At 48.1% G+C, this 20,913-nt stretch overlaps 1 protein-coding gene across 10 annotated transcripts in view; it reads left to right on the top strand.

The window, feature by feature from the left end:
- The window catches only part of IL1RAP (interleukin 1 receptor accessory protein), a 68,006-nt gene that overhangs the window by 16,735 nt on the left and 30,358 nt on the right, over positions 1 to 20,913 (top strand). For 9 of the 10 annotated variants that reach the window (XR_007358418.2, XM_048863902.2, XM_048863899.2 and 6 more), the window contains exons 2-6: positions 2,926 to 2,993; positions 14,227 to 14,512; positions 15,271 to 15,463; positions 18,712 to 18,877; positions 19,933 to 20,004. Coding sequence is in view for 9 of the 10 variants with exons in the window: in XM_048863902.2 (XP_048719859.1) it covers positions 2,927 to 2,993; positions 14,227 to 14,512; positions 15,271 to 15,463; positions 18,712 to 18,877; positions 19,933 to 20,004 (784 nt within the window). In the remaining variant the exon portion in view is untranslated. The remainder of the gene's footprint in view (positions 1 to 2,925; positions 2,994 to 14,226; positions 14,513 to 15,270; positions 15,464 to 18,711; positions 18,878 to 19,932; positions 20,005 to 20,913) is intronic. The other variant, XM_048863898.2, reaches the window with a different exon arrangement.

Genomic DNA, 20,913 nt, shown 5'->3' with positions numbered 1-20,913 from the left:
GTAGAAGGCTCTCTAGCGGACGAAGGCAGAACAGAATCCAATGGCTGGAAGTTGGAGTTAGATAATTTCAGGCTCGAGATGAGGTGCATGTTTTTTAACAGTGAGGGTAATTAACTCTTGTGACAATGTACCTAGGGATGTGGTGAAGTCTCCATCACTTGGAGTCTTTAACTGCCGATTGAATGTCAAACATGCCGTAGCTCAACCACAAGATATGGGCTAGATGCAGAAATTACTGGGTGAAATTCTTTGGCTTGTGTTATACAGGAGGTCAGCTAGATGATCACAATGGTCCTTTCTGGCCTTACAATCTATGGATCTTTGCTGTTTTTTCTGAGGGGCCGGAGATGGATAACCGTTCTTCCTCATCTCCCTCCTCATCCCTTCTGTAAGCAAAGTGAGCCCGATCCGACCTTCCCAACTCCACTTCCTGAGACCCAGAAGATGGTCCCGCTCCCAGGGGGGAAACAACCTTACACTCCTTGCCCCATCATCCGGCCTGTTCCTTGCTAGCCTGCTTCCTGGTGTGACTGGCACCCACCAACCTCCCTCCACTTAATCCAAAATCAGGCGAGGTTTGGGGAGAAGCAGCAGGCTGGGAAGGCAGGGTGCTTTGGGGAAGCTTGCTGGGGAAAAAGGAGGGAGCGTTCCTGGGGCAGATGAGGGTGCTTGGTGGGAGAAGGGGTGGGCAGGGAGTCATCCCTCCAAGAGCCCTGACCTTAACACACACGAAAGTGGCTGCATAAGGGCTCATTGTTTAGATGAGAGTCCCTGTAGGCTCCTGCAGTTGTTCATTAAGCGCTGTATAGCAGGCAGCGAAGGGCTGTGCTGTTGCATTGCTTTAATCTCCGTTATTAGCCAATGGAGCAGGGCTTTTTGCCAGACCAGCCGTTCAGTACCATCATGGCTAGGTGGCTTTGCATTTGCAGCCCGGCAGCTGCCTGCTGCCCTTTGCTTGGGACTGCAGAGAAGCGCGGGATTCTTGCATGTTTCCCTCTGCTGCTAGGAGAGGCTGGCCCGGCAAGGGGAAGCATCATGACAAATCATATTAAGAGCAGGTGCCTCAAGTTGGAACCTTAAACCCATGGTCCGGTTTGCAGAGTTGTTAAGCGCACACAGCTCCCACTGATGGCTGAACTTTTGCTACCTAGAGCTCCGTGCTCCTAGAGATTGCCCCTACTGACACGCACAGCTAAATCCAGATTCTTTGATCAGCCTTGCCCTAGTCACTTCAGTTGTCTGCCTGCCATCATGATCTCCTGGCACCTGGGAATGTCGAACGAAGCCTTCAGTCCCACTAATTAGAGCATCTACTAAATGTCAGCTTTCATAACCTGCAGCTTCTGTTCAGCATGCTGGGAAGGCCTGGAGCTGCAGGGAACTTTGTTTTGCAATGACCAAGAGGATTTGTGAGAGCAGAATGCCAAATGTCAGATGCATAGGTTGGCTCACATTCCTGTGCCCTGAACCTGCACCAGCCGTTCACACCAAGGGATTGGTCACCTACTGGCAGTCCACAGAGGTCCAGCACTGTGGTTTTGGAGCCAAGGCTCAAGACTTCTCTTACTTCCCATGCTGTATGCATGCAGCTGGCAGATGTCCATGGTATCTGTGTGTAGACGCTACCTCTGAATGGTTTCAGAGTAACAGCCGTGTTAGTCTGTATTCGCAAAAAGAAAAGGAGAACTTGTGGCACCTTAAAGACTAACCAATTTATTTGAGCATGAGCTTTCGTGAGCTACAGCTCACTTCATCGGATGCATACCGTGGAAACTGCAGCAGACTTTATATATACACAGAGAATATGAAACAATACCTCCTCCCACCCCACTGTCCTGCTGGTAATAGCTTATCTAAAGTGATCATCAGGTTGGGCCATTTCCAGCACAAATCCAGGTTTTCTCACCCTCCACCCCCCCACACAAATTCACTCTCCTGCTGGTGATAGCCCATCCAAAGTGACAACTCTTTACACAATGTGCATGATAATCAAGTTGGGCCATTTCCTGCACAAATCCAGGTTTTCTCACATCCCCCCCACCCCCATACACACACAAACTCACTCTCCTGCTGGTAATAGCTCATCCAAACTGACCACTCTCCAAGTTTAAATCCAAGTTAAACCAGAACATCTGGGGGGGGGGGGGGTAGGAAAAAACAAGAGGAAATAGGCTACCTTGCATAATGACTTAGCCACTCCCAGTCTCTATTTAAGCCTAAATTAATAGTACCCAATTTGCAAATGAATTCCAATTCAGCAGTTTCTCGCTGGAGTCTGGATTTGAAGTTTTTTTGTTTTAAGATAGCGACCTTCATGTCTGTGATTGCGTGACCAGAGAGATTGAAGTGTTCTCCGACTGGTTTATGAATGTTATAATTCTTGACATCTGATTTGTGTCCATTTATTCTTTTACGTAGAGACTGTCCAGTTTGACCAATGTACATGGCAGAGGGGCATTGCTGGCACATGATGGCATCTATCACATTGGTGGATGTGCAGGTGAACGAGTCTCTGATAGTGTGGCTGGTGTTATTAGGCCCTGTGATGGTGTCCCCTGAATAGATATGTGGGCACATATATATATATATATATAAGTCTGCTGCAGTTTCCACGGTACGCATCCGATGAAGTGAGCTGTAGCTCACGAAAGCTTATGCTCAAATAAATTGGTTCGTCTCTAAGGTGCCACAAGTCCTCCTTTTCTTTTTGAGCTGAAATGGTTGAACTTGAGATCTGACTTCCACTGTCTAACTATACTTTTGGGCTTAGGTGCCTCATGCTCCCATGGAAACTTTTACAAAAGCCTTAAAATCAAATTCAGAGGTGCTGGAAGGTGCCAGAACAAAACTGCCACGGACAAAACTTCCCTTCAATGGAAGAGTTCAGAAATAACTGGAACTTCTTTGTGTGTGTTTGTATTGCAGGATGAAGGTGTGCTGCCCCCTGCTGGTTACTTTATGGGTGTGCTTGGCCACCCTCAGCAGCAGCTCAGGTAAGAGAGCTGTCAACTTTTGTTTTAGGAAATGCCAGGCAGTGTATTAGGTTCCACTCTTCCAACTCAGGACAGGAAGCACAAACTCATCTCTGGGCCTTTGAACTCAGCAGGGATGGATTTATTGCTTAAAAATAGTTGTTGTTTTTTAATATTCCTGGATGCAGTGGCCATCTGGGCATCTGAGAGAGCTTTGCAAACACAAGCTTCATAACACTCTGGTCATTAACATTATCATTTTACAGCTGGTAAAACAGAGACTCAGTGGGGGTGGGAAATGACTTGCCCAAGATCATGTAATGAGCCAGGCAGGGCCGGGAATTGAACCCGAGAATCTTTCCCTCCTGTTTGGATCCGGAACATAAGATTCTGGCCCTTGAATTATGACTCATGTCTCAGTCATGGCTGCTGAGAATGGAACTTCTTGAATGGGCCAAGTTTGCATGCCAGCTTCATTGAGTCATGTTCCTAGCAGAAAATATGTTGTAATCCTCATGGGCGTCTGGCTCGCATTCAGCTGGGCTGCTCATGAAGAGGGGGATTGTATCTGTATCGGCCCCAGGCTTCCTATCTGGGGCAAAGGAGAGATGTCATGATTTACAGAAGGAAAATGGAAAGGGACTGGGGAGCAAGATCTATTAGGGAAAATGCATTGAAGAATGAACATTCCAGGCGGCCAGTGGAGGCTCAGTACGTCCCTCATCGGCATCGGCCTCGTTGCACCATTTACCGAGCCTGTGCTTGGATAACCCCCCCCCCCCCCGAATCCCTAAATCAGGCCCCCTCCCTTGCCCAGTGGAGCTGTACTGGCTCTGATGGGTCCTGAGAGCTCCATGCCCCCGGTAGGTGGGAAACCGGGTCGGATTCACCCTTCCGTGCCTTTCTCCTGTGGAATCAAAACTGCCCTGTCTACCATGTGGACAATCTCCCCTTCCATTTCAGGTAGGGTGCTGCTCCCTGGCAGTGCTCCAGAAAGCATTGCTGCAGCATTTCACGCCGCCACTCGCTGCGGTGACGAATCTGGGAAGCCCAAGCCAGTGAGCAAAATCCAATTCCCCACGGTGCCATGGTTTGTAGCTCCTGGCCTGTTGCCTCTGCAGGTGTTGCTGGGTTTGTTCGGGCTTTTGCTAAAATGAGGACCTCAGAAGCGGGTGCTACGAGGTGAGGCAGTATGATCTACTGCTTAGAATATGGGACTGGGAGCCAGGGCTGCAGGGTTCTGTGCCCAGCTCTGCCCCTGACTTGTTCTGTACCCTCAGGGAGGACACTTAAGTCCAAATTTTCAAAGAAGTGTCCACTAATTTTAGTGTTTCAGCTGTTGGGTGCCCTCCTTGGGACCCCGGGCCTACTGTGAAAAGGGGTTGAGAATCCATAGCTCCCCGGGCACTGCCTTAAAAGGGAGTTAACCGCTGTCAGGAAGGGACACACTTTGGTGTCTATGGATGGAAGCACGATATACCGTGGGCCAGATTCTGCTGTCAGTTCATTGGTGTCAATCCAGAGTAATTTGTCTGAGGCCAGTGGAGTTACGCAGATTGTCACTAGTTTAGGTGAGATCAGAATCTGACCAGATAATGTCCATCATAACCCATTCTGCACTGTAAAATACTGGCTGTTTTGTGTTTGAGTACCACTTTCCCTTATTCGCTCCTGATCATTGCTTTACAGATTTGACTCTGATTTTACTGCAAGTTCCATTTGTATCTCTTACCTTCCCAGGCTGCCTTCATATTCTTCACAGTCTTTCAATCTTAGTGAAGGGTAGAGGATTGGGAGAAAATCATTGTCAGTTTTACTGTTGTGGGGAACTAGAAAGGACTCGTTAAGAGCCTGTAATGCTGCCAGCAGAGACGGGAAAGCCTTGTCCTGAGCTCTGATCGTTTAAAGTATCTGTCTAGAGTTGAGGAATAAATGCTGTCCAAAAAGTAACCTTCACTGCCATTCGGCATCATGCATATGTAGGAAATCACTTCCCTTTCCTTACCAGTCAAACAGGCCGGGCGCTCGAGGGGAATGAGCACAGCCGTGCAAGCCAGGGATGCTTGGGGCCAAGTTCTGTGCAGATTTACACCCTAAAGGGAGTCGTAAGTTAGTATGGAATCAGTGTAAATTGTTTGGCTTCTCTCTGTGCCAGATTCTGCTCTCAGGACCTGATCCAGCTCCCTCTGAAATCAGTTTCAAAACTCCAGTTGACTTGAATGGTGCAGAATTGAGACCTTCAGTGTACCGGTGTAAATCCACTGTAACTCATCTGCTTTCAGTGGAACAGAGACCAGAAGTAGGCCCCATGGGTCAAATTCATCCCCAGTGTAACCCCCTACCAGGGTTAGGATCAATTTAGCCTAATGGTGGGCAACCTTTGGCCCGTCAGGGTAATCCGCTGGCAGGCCGCCACGCAGTTGGTTTACATTTGCACGGCTGCCTGCAACTCCCAGTGGCCGCGGTTCGCCGTTCCCAGCCAGTGGGAGCTGCGGGAAGTGGTGCAGGCCGCAGGTGCCCACCACTGATTTAGCCTGTCTGTCTCCCACTCTGTAGAATGGGTGCGTAGTTACTTGTGGCCAGGCATAATCTGAGGGTTAATAAATTACTGTCTGTGAAACACTTTGAAGAGGCAAAGCTTTGTATCCATTCTCAGGAAACACTGCTACACAACTGTTACTCGAATGATGGGGTTCCGGTGATCTTATTTCTCCTATGGGTGGTGACAGCCCCAGAAGCCCAGAGCGTGCGTATTTTAGGGTGTAAATAACAAGAAAAATAGATGGAAATGTCTTGTGGTTTTTTTTTAAATGAACAACTGCCCCCCAATGCCCTCTGCCCCCCACTCCCGTCTTCTAATATTTCCTGCCTTGCCCCTCCTCCTCCATTCCCCTGTCTGTTGCAATTGCTGGCCAGCTCAGGTATGTTTTTATGACCTGCTACGCCATTTTTAAGCACAGTTCTGGAGCTGCTTTCATCTCCAAGGTTTATTTATGATGCTTTGAGGTTAGGTTGTTCCCCACCCAACTTTTAAAGTGAAGTTATGCTGGGGAAAGATGCCTGATTCATGCCCCTGGGGGGAACCGGAAGGTTTAGCTGTAGAGCAGTAAGCTACCACCATGTGGTACTTACCAATTTGCATCAACCCCGAGCTGTCAGGATTCCTTCTGCAGACAAGAGAGGAGTTCAGTCTCTATGTCCAATCAGGGGGAGCCAACTGCCGGGGGGGGGGAGGATATTTTTATATTTTTGTGTGCATGATGTGAATGTCTGTCGGCCAGGAGAAGGGAGGAGCCCGTTTCACTTAGGTCACAGATCCGAGGTTAGATGGTTGCTTTCGGTCTCTCCTCACATGAATCAGATTTGAACTGGCGGCCCGTTTGATTCAAGCTCCATAGCATATTATCCAAGTCACCTAATCTTCCCCCATCCCTGGTTTAGTTTTGTATAATAAACCAAAATTATAAGAGACAGAGTGGCCGGGGTGACGCTTTGAGACCAGCCAGCAACCTCCATGTCTCACATCTCTTTTGGGTGTTTTGTTTCTGTTCGGCTCAGCTGTTGACTGAAAACCTGTAAGTCGCAGGCTGAGGTCCCATTGAGATGTAACTGGATTTTGGCGGCCCGGGGTGTAGTTGCAGTAGCCTTGTCAAAATGTATAAGCTAAGCAGGGCTGCACTTGCATGAGGTGTTCAGGGAAACCCCAGCGTGCTGCCAGGAGCGGCCAATGCTCCTGCCTGGTGTCATGGGCATTAGGCTGTGTGAGACAGGAGCTTACAGAGAAGCTGTGGGAAAATGAGGATCCCGAGATCACCAAATACCAGGCATGTTTACAACAAGGAGGTGCGTTACCCCTGCTTTCCTGGCCAAGTCATTATACCTTGACTACCTAGTGCAAGTGCAGTTAGCTACGGTATTCTTCACTTCCTGTCTTCAACTGGTGTGGCTGGGTGCACATAGCTGCTGCGTTCCACTCCAGAGGTGGCTGCATCTCAGCCTTGGAGGAAGGAACGTGAAGCCCTTGGGGGTCCCTCAGGATGATAAACGAGTTATTTCTGAGGCAGGGAAGAACTGCTCTCCATGTTTCATGAAGGAGAAAGTGGGGCACAGAGGTGAAGTAACTTGCCCAAGGTTACACAATGAGTCTGCGGCAGAGCTGGGAACTGACCTCAGATCCCCTAGGTCTCAGTCCGGTTTCTTAGCGCGCTGAAGTGATGTGTCAGTATCAGATTATCTCCATGTACACCGAGGCTGAGCGCTTTGCACTGGTTTTTCAAGCCACCTTCTTTTACGGGTTGTTTTGTTGCGCTCTCCGCCACACCAGGAGCTAACCAACAAGTACTGCTCTGCTCTCGTCCATGTGTCAATTTCCTCACTGAAGTGGGTGGGAAAGTGGGGACTTACTTGTTTTCCTCAGGCTTAAAAGCCTCTCACACCCCATTTTTATTATGTCGGGCTCAGTTTAAAAATGTGGAGCCTGCCAGAAAACACTGAAGGTTTCCTTAGGGCCACTTGCATGCCTTACAATAAACACTGTATTCATGTTTACCTGTTTTACAAATGGGGAAACTGAGGCACTGAGTGGGGAAGCGATTTGCTCAGGGTCACCCAGCCAGCCAGTGGCAGAGCCATGAATAGAACCCAGGTCCCCAGAGTCTCCGTGCAGTGCCCTAGCCACTTACTGTGCGTGTAGCTATCTGATGAGATTTGGGCGCATGTGCGTGCATGGGCACTTCTGTCGGTGTGTTGTGCACGTGTGTGGGGAGGAGATGGGCTCTGTGTCCGTAGGGGGCGTTCCTAATGAGGGTGTGGGGAGTGTTGTGAACAAAGCTGCCAAAGATTTCCAGAATGTTTATTTTCTATTTTCTGGGGGTTGAGCGACACCGTTATTTTCCCTCCTTCCCCAGCACTTTCCTTTGTGCACAGCGGAAACCCCCAGCTTTGCTCAGCTTCTGAGCAGGGTCCCGGCTCCTTGCTAAGCCTCCTCACCCGTTATACAGCCAGGCTGAGCAAGAGGGCAGGTTTTTAAAGCAAGAGATCAAAGATGATAATAAAGAAATCTCCCTGCGTGTGAGGTCGGTGCTGTAACACCTACAACCCGGGCCATTCAAAGTTAACTCCCCTCCCCGATACGAGCTGCTTTTCCTCGTGCATCAGAGAAGTACTGTGGAAGGAGGGAGTCCTCCCGTCTCATCCTTATGTCAAGGAACATTGAATTCTGTGCAGTAGCCTTCGAGTGACCTTTGTCTCTGCTCTCCAGCCTCCTGTGTCAGAGGTGGATCCTTTGCTCCTGACACACCAGGTGGAAGAAGTTTGCCCACCTCCCTGCACCTCGCTTGCTCCGCATCCCTTTCCCATGCAGGAATGTAAACCAGCCTCTCCCCTGGGACCTGCAGCCTCTGAACAGCTAGTTCCACACACTGATGTTTACTGATGCTGGCTTTCCATGCCCTGTCTCCTTCTCTTTGTCTCCCATCCCATTTCTCCTTTCCCCTTCTGCATGCATTGTTCCTCTTGCTGACACATTGAGATAGGTTGGTGGTTTAGGGCATTGGACTGGCGCTCAGAAGATCTGGGTCTAATTCCAGTCTCTCTCATGAATGTGCTGCGTGACCTTTGGCAAGTCACGCAGTCTCTCGGGACTTGGGTTCTGCCAGCTCTATTATGGGTATAACAACAAGTATCTCATCCATCCTTTGTCAATTCAGATATTAGCTCTTCAGGACCTGGACTGTCTCTTCCTGTGTGTTTGTAGAGCACCAGGCTCAGCGGGGCTTCAGTCTTGAGTCTGCAGCAGTACAAATTAATGCTAATAATAGTGATACTTGCATGCATTATTTTAAAATTAAATTGTATTGGCATCTCCAGGGTGAGTATCCATGGACTGAAATAGAGTTTCATCAGCTCTCTCTGTTAGGCATCTTTAATCATATAATCATAGAACTGGAAGGGACCTAGAGAGGTCATCTAGTCCAGACCACTGCACTCGGGCAGGACTAAGTATTATCTAGACCATCCCTGACAGGTGTTTGTCTAACCTGCTCTTAAAAATCCCCAGTGATGGAGATTCCATAACCTCCCTAGGCAATTTATTCCAGTGCTTAACCACCCTGACAGGAAGTTTTTCCTAATGTCCAACCTAAACCGCCCTTGCTGCAATTTAAGCCCATTGCTTCTTGTCCTATCCTCAGAGGTTAAGAACAACAATTTTTCTCCCTCCTCCTTGTAACAACCTTTTATGTACTTGAAAACTGTTACCATGTCCCCTCTCAGCCGTATCTTCTCCAGACTAAACAAAGCCAATTCTTTCAATCTTCCCTCAGAGGTCATGTTTTCTAGACCTTTAATCATTGTTGTTGCTCTTCTCTGGACTTTCTCCAATTTGTCCACATCCTTCCTGAAATGTGGCCCCAGAACTGGACACAATACTCCAGCTGAGGCCTAATCAGCATGGAGTAGCGCAGAAGAATTACTTCTCATGTCTTCCTTACAACACTCCTGCTAATACAAAAAAAGCAAACATCATTCTGGGATGTAACAGTGTTACAGTGTTGACTCATATTTAGCTTGTGATCCACTATCACCCCCAGATCCCTTTCCACAGTACTCCTTCGTAGGCCGTCATTTCCCATTCTGTACGTGTGCAACTGATTGTTCCTTCCGAAGTGGAGTACTTTTTATTTGTCCTTATTGAAGTTCATCCTATTTACTTCAGACCATTTCTCCAGTTTGTCCAGATCATTTTGAATTTTAATCCTGTCTTCCAAAGCACTTGCAACCTCTCCCAGCTTGGTATCATTTGCAAACTTCATACGTGTACTCCCTATGCCATTATCTAAATCACTGATGAAGATATTGAACAGAACCTTACCCAGAACTGATTCCTGTGGGACCCCACTCGTTATGCCCTTCCAGCATGACTGTGAACCACTGATACCTACTTTCTGGGAACGATTTTCCAACCAGTTATGCACCCACCTTATAGTAGCTCCATCTAAGTTGTATTTCCTTAATTTGTTCATGAGAAGGTCATGCGAGGCAGTATCAAAAGCCTTACTAAAGTCGAGATATACCACATCTACCACTTCCCCCCTATCCACAAGGCTTGTTACCCTGTCAAGGAAAACTGTCAGGTAGGTTTGACACGATTTGTTCTTGACAATGAGCCCATTGCTGTGATATCTGAGGATCTGTCTACGCAGCAAATTAAAACCCATGGCTGGCCCGTGCCAGCCCACTTGGCTCATGGGGCTCGGGTTGCTGGGCTGTTTCATTGCTGTGTAGACTCCCAGGCTCGGCCTGGAGCCTGAGCTCTGGGAGCCTCCCACCCTGCAGGATCCTACAGCCTGGCCTCGAGCCCAAGCCCAGAAGTCTACACAGGTCCTTCAGACCACAGCGCGAATGCGGATTCCACCTAGCTTACCCCCGACGGGTCTAATTTGTGCAGGGAACGTTTCAGAGACAGGTAACTGCCTGTGCCAGGACGGTGAAAGCCCGAGCCCAAGGGAGCGTAAGCCCATGTGGCTCCACTGATTTCAGTGGAGCTCTGCCAGCTGAGGTTTGCACCCTGAGTTCTGGCAGGTTCTCGTGCACTGATCCCCGAAGCCCTCCTTGGTGTCATTGTTCTGCTCAGGATATGTGGCACTGTGTAGTATGGATGATTTAGTTGGTGTTGGTCCTGCTTTGAGCAGGGGATTGGACTAGATGACCTCCTGAGGTCCCTTCCAACCCTGATATTCTAGGATTCTATCCCATCAGTATTGAGAATGAAATCCTTTGTGTTGTGGAAGGATATTCACGGGACTTGAAACGTCCAGGGAAGAACAAAATGCCCTTGTCACTGGTTGAGACCGACTTCGCCAACTGAAGTGTTATGCGCTTGCTGGCATCGGCAGCAAATACGTTTCTGAACTTCTAATGCAGCCTAGTGGATTGGGGAGTGGGAGAGGTGCAGCAGGGAGTTGCACACAAAACACTGCTGAATGCAAACACATCAAGATCAGTTTCCAGCACAGATTAAATCTCCCCACATCCTGGGCAAATGATACAACCAGCTCTCTCCAAGCCTGACAAACCCAGCTGGTTCTGAATCATTCTGCGACAGCAGTCACTGCAGCAAAGGGCATTATCAGCATTGGGAATCATAGAATCATAGAATATCAGGGTTGGAAGGGACCTCAGCAGGTCATCTAGTCCCACCCCCTGCTCAAAGCAGGACCGAAAAGAGACACTGAACAGCTGAAGAGGAAGAAATGGCTTTCGTGTGCGTGAGAGATCACTTCACATGTCCTCCGAGACAAAACCCAACCTCTCAGGCACAAGGCACCCACTGTGGTAAATCTAAATGCAGATCAGCCTGTGGGTGATGGCCGCCTGGCTACATCCTTTCACAGCAGCCTGAGCCAGGTAGGAGGGGGTTGAGGGGAGCCCGTCTCATGCCCTGAAAGGTTTATATGTCCGATACAATGCTTGTTTCTGTCGTCCAAGTTGAGATTGACGGTCCTTGGCTTTCCTTCCTGCGCTCTTGGGGTGTTTATCGAGATTTATGGAGCCACGAGGGCTGGGGAGCAGTCAGCCTCTCTATGTTCACAAGTAAGGTAAAGCCAGACCCCTGCTTTGTGGTGTAGGGTGTAGCCGTCCTTTATCAGCATGGCTGTCTGCTGCATTTCGAGTTAGTTCACTGAGGTTTGGAGCCGACCTTCTCCAAATTGGGATTCCTCAGCATGTCTTGACTCCTGAATGTGTGACAGCCTTCCTAACCTGTCAGGAAAATTTACTCAGCCCCACTAACACATCTCCGTGCCCCCCGGTTACCATAGTGACTGACAGTCACGGAAAACCACAATTCTCTTTTACGTGGCCATCCACCAAGACCAACCCCCCACCACACCGTGGGCAGTGCTGACTTGGGAGCTCTTCCAAAGTACAAAGGATTGTTCAGGATTGCGGAGTTCATTGGCCTTGAGCCCAGAACTTCAGTATTGCCATTTTTACGTAGGTTTCTTTTCCCCTCTGGCCCTGCCATGTGAAGAAATAAAGACAACTGACACTTACCCAGCCCAAGGGGACACAGTGAAGTCAGTGGCAGATGGAGCGCAGATGAGAATGAACCCCAGGGAGTCCTCATGTACGGTCCCCTGATCTAATCCCAAAACATCACTCCCTGGTCACAATCCCTCCCCTTAATGGGAAGCAGAGACTGGGATGAGGCTTTAGGCTTTCTTTGTGAAAATAAATGCCCCTAAAGCAAATAGCATAAAGCTTCATCATGCATATAGCAGTCAGTCACTGACCGAGCAGTCTGCTTTGTTAACAACTCTGAAGTCCTGACCTTGTATAAATCAAGTAGCCTGGACCTCATGGTTCTAAGTAGCTTATCAATGTATTGGTCACAGTTGGCCTTGTCCATGATGTATTTGTCCCATTCAGCTTTGACCATGATGCTGGTTAGCCAATGTTTTGGACTTACAGAATGAGGTTTTCAGTAGCACTCAGCATTGGCCTGACTGTTTCCAGGGAAGTCCCATAGAAGTTTTACCATAGATTTCATGAGAAGCAGCATTAGGCCAATGCTGTGTGCTTCTGAAAACACCAGCCAGAGAGTTTAAAGGGAAATAATTTTAAAAAATCTAGTTTCACTTTTCACTCTTTATGCCGTTTGCTATCTGCACTCTGAAGAATGACATGACACCGCTCAGATTGGCTTCCTGTTGACAGTCCATTTTGCTAGGTTTCTCCTGCTGGTTTGGGTTTCTCACATTCCAAGGGAATAAACATTCAGTTTTCATTGACATTTTTAGAATCCCAGGAAAAACATTTCTATTCAGATTGGGTCAGATTCTTCAATTCTTACATTTAAGTAGCACTTAGTTATGCAAGCTACTGTTGCTCAGTGCAAGGGTTGCGAAGTCTGTCCCATTAGGTTGTGTTAGCCCTGCTTTTCTCCTTGTTTTTAAATGTCAGTTTTGGGCCAAAATACTTTCCACTGCCCCTTTGAGGAGGAGGATGTGCCAGAAGAGCCTGATCCCTCGAAGGCAATGGGAGACAGCAGGATTGGCCCAAAGAAAATAGGTCTGACGACTCTGGTTTTCTGTCTAGCAATGCTCCTCTGATCTCTGCACATGTGAGAGGCTCTGTGGTAAATCCCCTCCCATGTGTATTGTCATGGTATCTGACTGCACTGCTGCATCTGACTTGGTTTTCTGTGTGACTCACTGTGGTTTTCTGGGTTAGCATGACTAGGAGGCTTTGCACGACCTGACACCTCCCACCAGACACAGCCCTGTTTTCCGTATGTGTGCAGGGCCTGCCCGCTGAGGCAGGATGTGCTGTCACACCGCTAGCCTCTCTCGGCTCGCAGAGGAGAATTAGGAAAGACGGTGGTTAGCCAGCACGGCGGCTTTGGGGTTCACTTGCATTCCGTGTCCCTTTTATTAAGTAGCTTCCATGCTGAGGCAAACGCGGGAAAAGATGCCTGTTAAAGAACAATTAACCTTTCGCCTGTGCTTTGCCTTTATTTCTTTGTTATTGAGGAAGATGAATGTGGGTTTGCTCTGCAGCTTTCCTCCTCCCAGCCCAGCTTCTGCCTCTGGCAGACCCTATAGTGAGCCCCCCTTGGTCCTGCTTTATGAGGTGTGTGGCCATGGGAATGCAGCTCGGGGCTCTGTTTCTTTTCCCATGCTGCTTCCTAGGTCTGGAGCACCCTCCCCAGAGAAGTATGATGTGCCTTCTCCCATGCCAGGTCCTCCCGCTGTTCCACCGGCAGCCTTGCCCCCCTGTTTCCTTGCCTACACTATAATAGAAACAGGTCGCTGTGTAGATGGCAGCCCAGTGCCACTGAATTCTGCAGCAACAGCCCTTAAGTCCTGTGGCAATGTTAACCGATTCTACCGCCGTGAAATACCCTACGTTCCCGGCCCCTGCCGCCCCACACAAATGCACACACAGCTGTGGCATAGAGTTTATCAGGGCGTCATTTTCAGGTAGGATTTCTCTCCATGCTGTCCGGGAAGCCTGGCTCTACCCACTCGCGTCCTGTGATGTTGCCCTGGCAGGGACGCATATCTTGGGGAATTGTAGGAAGAACAGCAAAAAGAAGCCAGGTTTCCAGGTGCCTAGTACTCTGAAGGCAGCATCCCCAGCTCTGTCTCCAATGACGCCGCTAGACACGTTGATTTCAGTGGGAGCAGGAGTGTGTGCAGCTCTTCTTTTCTGCCCACGTGAAAGCTAAGGTGTCTCTTCCTTCTGGCCCTAGAGCGCTGTGATGACTGGGGAGTGGACACCATGAAACAAATCCAGGTCTACGACGGGGAACCAGCTAGGATCAAATGCCCGCTCTTCGAGGCCTTCTTAAAATACAACTACAGTACAGCCCATTCGGCTGGCTTAACCCTGATCTGGTACTGGATTGGGCAGGACCGGGACCTGGAGGAGCCAATCAACTTCCGTCTCCCGGACAATCGGATCAGTAAGGAAAAAGACACCCTTTGGTTCCGGCCTGCCCTTCTCAACGACACTGGGAATTATACCTGCATGCTCAGGTAAGCAGCGCAGTAGGGCGGAGGGCGTCAGACTGTAGGGCACACAAATGCCTTTTATATAACAAGAAAATTGTGTTGCTCGCTTAATATCTTATATCACATAAGAATTAATGGTGAAAATGTGACAGTTACAAGAATTCTCAGTGCCAAGCCCATTTATATTATAATAATGCTTAGCACCTTGCAGACGTTAATGCACATACCTCTCCATGCTAACTGTGAGTGTCCACGGGGAGAATACTGGCAAAATCCACACGCCCCCTCCAGTAAGGAGCAATCTCTATATAGAAGTGGAGATGGCTTCAGAGGCAGGGTAATATGTCAACTGGATGCTAATTTGCCAAAGTTTCCTGACACCCCAAAAGAGTTCCAGGGAATTAAAAACAGCTCCAGGTGCAGGAGAAAATGAATGTAGCATCCCCAAAGCAACAAAGAGGAGATCTCAGTCTGTCTTCCTCTTTCACGTCTTAGCCCCCGTTGTTTTCATTACGTTGGTAAAGGATGGTGCAGTACGTGAGTTGTCTTTGCATGGGGAAAAGTGTCTTTAGGTTTTTCTAATGCACTGTGCGGCTGCTGTGTCTGTCTCAGTGTGTCTGTCTGGAGTTTTCCTACATGCAAATACGACAATAGAGGCTGGATCTATCTCATCAGAGCCGTCATTTCTGTGACCCAAACTGTGACTTTTAATTTCATTTCATTCATAATGCCACATGAATAAACTAGACCAAGCTAATCGTGTTTCCCTCCTCTGTGCTTAGAAACACAACCTATTGCAGCAAGGTCGCGTTTCCCCTGGAGGTTGTTCAGAAAGACCAAACTTCTTGCGTCAGCCAATCAATAAAACCTACTGAAGAGCTGTTCTATTTGGAGCATACTAACGAGAAGATCATTTGTCCAGATATTGATGGCTTTTATCCTCCCAGCGTAACGCCAACTGTCAACTGGTACAGGGTAAGAAAGGGAGTAGTGGGGCTAAGAACCAGGAAGCCAAATTCTACCCCCAAACTCCCTGATGCAACTCCACTGAAGTTACTGGAGCTGCTGCCTCGATCTTGCTCCCTTTGAAGTCAGCAGTGAAACGTCCCTTGCTGGCACTGACGCAGGAGTGGGGCCTAGATTAATCAGACTGGGACTTTTCAGCTTGGAAAAGAGACGACTAAGGGGGGATATGATTGAGGTCTATAAAAATCATGACTGGTGTGGAGAAAGTAAATAAGGAAGTGTTATTTACTCCTTCACATAACACAGGAACTAGGGGTCACCAAATGAAATTAATAGGCGGCAGGTTTAAAACAAACAAAAGGAAGTATTTCTTCACACAAAGCACAGTCAACCTGTGGAACTCCTTGCCAGAGGATGTTGTGAAGGCCAAGACTATAACACGGTTCAAGAAAGAACTAGATAAATTCATAGAGGATAGGTCCATCAATGGCTATTAGCCAGGGTGAGTAGGGATGGTGTCCCTAGCCTCTGTTTGCCAGAAGCTGGGAATGGGCAACAGTGGTTGGATCACTTGCTGATTACCTGTTCTGTTCATTCCCTCTGGGGCACCTGGCATTGGCCACTGTTGGAAGACAGGACACTGGGCTAGATGGACCTTTGGTCTGACCCAGTATGGCTGTTCTTATGTTCTAATAAGGAAGAGTTTAGTCTCAAGGTGGCCTTCTGGAGAGGGCAATAGACTGAGACTCAGGAAATCTTGGTTCAGTTCCTGGGCTGTTGAATGACCTTGGGCAGGTCACATGCCCGCTCTGGGCCTCAGTTTCCCCATCTATAAAATAGGGCTAGCCATACTGACCTCCTTTGTAAAGCGCCTTGACATCGATGGCTGAATTATTACTATTAGGTGAAGAGGTTGGAAAGTGACGAGTGATTTTTGGGGGGCCCGACCGGAGGTACCACCTGAAAATTAGGCTCCTTTCTGGTGTCTGCAGTTGAGTGCTCCTCACTTTTGAAAATCTTGATGTCTCCTTTGAGGTTTTCGAGATTCTGCTTGCCCTGGCTAGCGACAGACATAGCAGTGTCCAGCTCTGTTCCTGGCAGGGCTAGGTGACACAGTGGTAAGAATGTTAGGGGCTGGGCTACACTTTCCTGCATGCTAAGCCAGTGGTGAGAAAATCCCCTAGGTAGGCTCAGTGGAGATGCAGCCACACAGGGCTGGGAGGCTAAAATCGCTGATGTTTTGTACAGCAGTTTGAGATTCGTAGATGGAAGGTGTCGCAGGTGTGCAGCTGTATCTGGTCTAACTAAAACCCTTCGTTCGGGCCAAGAGGAGTAGCTTCATATTGGTGGTTTAAATGACTAATTGGTATCATCCATCGATGTTCAAATATCGACAATCAATTAGCAGAATGAAACAAAGAGCGCCATTTAAATCATTTTCCAGGCAGCAAGCCAGAATAGCCACTTTGCCTAGTAAAAGCCATTAACAATGGTATATTACCTCTGTCTTCAGCTGTCACATTAAGATAAATCTGAGTTGGAAATGCACCATTCAGAAATAATCACTTGGAAAATGTACAAATCTTTGGCTTTTATGACAGTCAAGTTATCATCAGCCTATTTAGAGGATATAAACCTTTCTGAAAAGGAGCCTGTAACTTGGCACTTGGGACAGGTTTCCTGCTTTTTCTGACAGAGGAAGGCTTATTAAGGTTCCTGTACTGTGGATTTCTTTTGGTCAGTTGCTCATTTTGGGTCAAATCCTCAGCTGACATCAAGTAGCATAGTCCCATTGAGAGCAAAAGTGCTATGCCAGCTGAAGATGTCAGTTTGCAATTTGGTGTCAGTTTGTAAATAGAGTTAAGTTTACTTCTTGTCCTTTTTTTTTTTACTTCCATGTCTTTCTTTCTTCTGGGACCCTCACCCATCGCTAAGAGCTCTTTCTCTTTATAGAACCTGATAAGTTAGAGATGGAATAAACCTACTGGGGTCATCTACTCTTATCGCCTTACCTTTTCAAGATTATTCCTCGCAGTACCTGCACTCACTTTCATAGAGAGAAAGAAGAGGAAAAACCCAACACACGAGGGGGAGCGGTGGAGACAAAATTTTGTTGCAGTTTTGTTGATGCCCAGATACTCCAGTGATTAAAAGCATTGGAAGTGCAAAGATGGTTAAGGTTTTACTTGCCAGCGTTTCCTTGTAAATGTTTCCACAGCCCCATAGCTCTCGTTATGGGACTTTCCCCCTGATCTCCAGCCAGAGGTTTTCCTTTTTAATTTCATCCCATTATACCCTTGGTACTGAGCTAAATAATTCTTCTCCTTCCTTGGTGTTTATACCCTCTAAATAACCTGTAGATAGTTAAGTCTCCCCTTTGTTCACTGCTTAGCTAAGCTGTGTGCATTTATGGGCTGATTTCCAGAGGTGCTGAGCACCTGCAGATCCAGCTGGCTTTAGTGGGTGCTCAGCACCTTTGAAAATCTGAAAGTCACAGCCTAAAAGAGCCTAATGGCCCAAGGAGTTTAAGGGATGTTATGGCAGGAGACACCAGCAGGTGCTGTTACAGTCTTACCTGTTAGCTTTCTTACAGTGTGAGCAGCATACAGTCCGAAGACACGCTGTATGGTTGGTTTTGTGATGTGGAGTCTTTGGGGGAGTGGTTATAAACAGTAAGGGAGTTTGCTGTCTGGCTTAATCTCTCTAATTCTTGAGGCAGAGTTGCTCTCTGGGAACTGGGCATTGGCTGATATTTCTGAAAGAGGGGATTTGCCTGCGGGCTGCATGTGGCATTCTCTGTTTCAGCACAGGTGCCTATAGTGTGAAAAAAGAAGTTAAAGAAAGGCAGTACCATCAGTGATCTCTCCATCAATGGGAAACTGACCTGAAGAGCCCCAACAACTCATACCGCTTGGAAGAGCGGCGAAGAGGAATTAGACATACAGTTCAATGGGAGCTGGGTGCCTGATTCCTTCCAGTTCCTTTCACTATCCCAGCCTTAATCTTTCCTGAACAGTAACTCGCTCCATCTGGGGAAACCGAGGCACGGGGTGGACAAATGTGCCCCTCACCTTATTGGACTCATGAGATTTTGATGCTGTAGAACCTAGACCTTAGCCTGAACTGAATCGAAATCCAAATACTGCCTCCTACGCTTATTCCAACCAGAGCAGAGCTTTAGATTTTTATAGAGGGGTTGAAAACAAGTTTCTGAATTTTAGTTCCAAAAGCGTAAGTGTTTTGCTGTCTGCTTCTAGAACTGCGTGTTGGTGAAAGGCTTCCACGACCGATATCCCGAGGGCCCAGCGCTCATCATTGGCATTGTCCGCAGTGTGTACAAAGGGAACTACACCTGCATTGTGAGCTACACGGACAACGGAAGGACCTACAGCCTCACCAGAACCATTAGGATGAAGGTAGTAGGTAAGGAGGATAAAAAACCATACCGAATTGTAGCAGCAGAGATGAAAAGTTCTGGAGAAGGCTCTTGCGGGCTCGATCAGTGACTGACTATTGGTCCCACCTCTGACTCCTTGGCATAAATGAATTAATTAATCTGCCACCGCCAGGTATTTCAGTTTGCTGGGGTCAGCCTCCCCTGGCATGTGAACGCCCAGGACACATCTCCGGCAGGGTGAGTCGTGTGAGTGAGGATGAGATGATCTGGGCTGGCCTCTGCTGGCATTGCCCCTGTCACGGTTGTGTATTACAGGTTAAAGTCTGTCTGTGGTGATCTCAACTCACTATTAGAAATAGTGTCTCGTTTTTCCAGTGGCTGCTGTGTGTTTCCTGCCTTCTCTCAGGCTGTCTATTTTAAAACTAGCAGGCTCATCTGTTCAGACTATAGGATCTTCAGGGCAGAGGCTGTCTCTTCAGAGCTGCCTACAGTGTGCCTCAGTCTATGTGGCAGCAAACACTATGCAGAGTGTAAAAACCTGGTAAACATGAGAACATGCTTGTGTCACGTGGTAACAGCTGCTCACTGAGGGCATGGTAGGAGGAGAGAATACTGTTGGCAGGAAAAACCAGTTTTTGTTGTTTGTTTTTTTTTTAAAGAGCAGCAATAGAAAAATCTGTGTGATAGGCTGAACTGTAGGTAAAGTCCAAAGGGCCTAGCTGGAGGTGTGATTCCTCGGGACTGCAGCTGGGCCCAGATCATCTATCCAGATAGCCCTATAGGTGGGGGTTTTCAAAATCTGGATTGGGCATCAAGTTGTGTGACTGGGACCACTTTCTACTTAGATCAACTTCTGCCCTTTGGGACATGCACGCAACTCTCAGCACCTGCAGCGGGAGATGGGTACGCACATCTGGGGGCGCAGGGGGTGAATGACCCTGGTGTGCAGTCACAGATGGTAGAGTATATGCAAGTGGCTAGTTACTGTAAGATAGTCTGAAATAATTCCAAATCCTAATGAAGACTGACTGTGTTTTCAACTGGGACCCCGGCGGGGGGGATTCTGTTTTCTGTTCTGCAGGGTCTCCAGCCAAGGCAATGCCACCGCAGTTTAGCTCTCCAAATGAGAAAATAATCTACGAACTCGAAGCAGGTAAATCACAGTGGTAGCTGCCCACGGGAAGCCTACATGCATTGATGGGGAAGATTATCTTAAGCCATGTAATTAACAAGCACAGAGGTTCATCTCGGTTGCCTGCTTTCCCACGGCTTTCCTTCGTGTCTTTACTTGAAGCATATGGGGCGCCGTGATTGCTTTGCAAGCAGCATGGGATTCTCTCTCTTTTCTGTAGCTTCCAAATTGCCGAAGCCCAATTATGGGACATGAGAACACAGCTTAAGAAGGCTCTTTGAGCATACAGACTTACTGAAATAATAAACATGGAAATCAGGCTCCAGCTGGTAGGAGCAGCTTCAGAAGCAGAGAAAGCACCGGAGAGAAGGGGGTAAAATGGGGCACAGCTGGGGTCGTGCCTTCCTCAGAAGCGGCCAAGGCAGGGATCTGCAGACATTCAGAGAACTTTCTGCAGGTTTGACTGGACTTTCTCTGCCCCGTGCTGATTGTCTGGTTGTGCTAATCCTCCCCTCACATAGTCTCCTTAGCTCATCTTCACTCCACACCTGCCCTCTCCCCCACCCCTTTCTTTCCATTTAGTCAGTCTCCTCCTAAAATCGTGCCCACCCTCACATAGTTCACTCTGCTGGTGTGTTTTCCCGCTTCCCCGGCGCTGTGCGTGTCTGGTCTCTATAGATTGCTAGCTCTGCAGGGCAGGGACTGTCTGGTACTCTGGGTTTGCACAGCACCTAGCCCATTCTTCATTGGTCCTTAGGCACCAACAGCTTCTGGAAGCTGCAGTATTGCAAATAATAAACATGATTCATAATAATGAGGAAGATGTTGTCCTGAAGGACTGGATTTGGAGATCTGAGTTCAATCCCTGCTCTGCCACAGACATCCTGTGGGACCTTGGGCAAGTCATTTACTCTCTCTCTGCCTCAGTTC

The sequence above is a fragment of the Caretta caretta genome, chromosome 9, assembly GCF_965140235.1.
Source record: "Caretta caretta isolate rCarCar2 chromosome 9, rCarCar1.hap1, whole genome shotgun sequence".
Classification (NCBI taxonomy): domain Eukaryota; kingdom Metazoa; phylum Chordata; order Testudines; family Cheloniidae; genus Caretta; species Caretta caretta.
The sequence above is the reverse complement of the archived record's forward strand: the minus strand, read 5'-3'. Positions and strand labels throughout refer to the sequence as shown.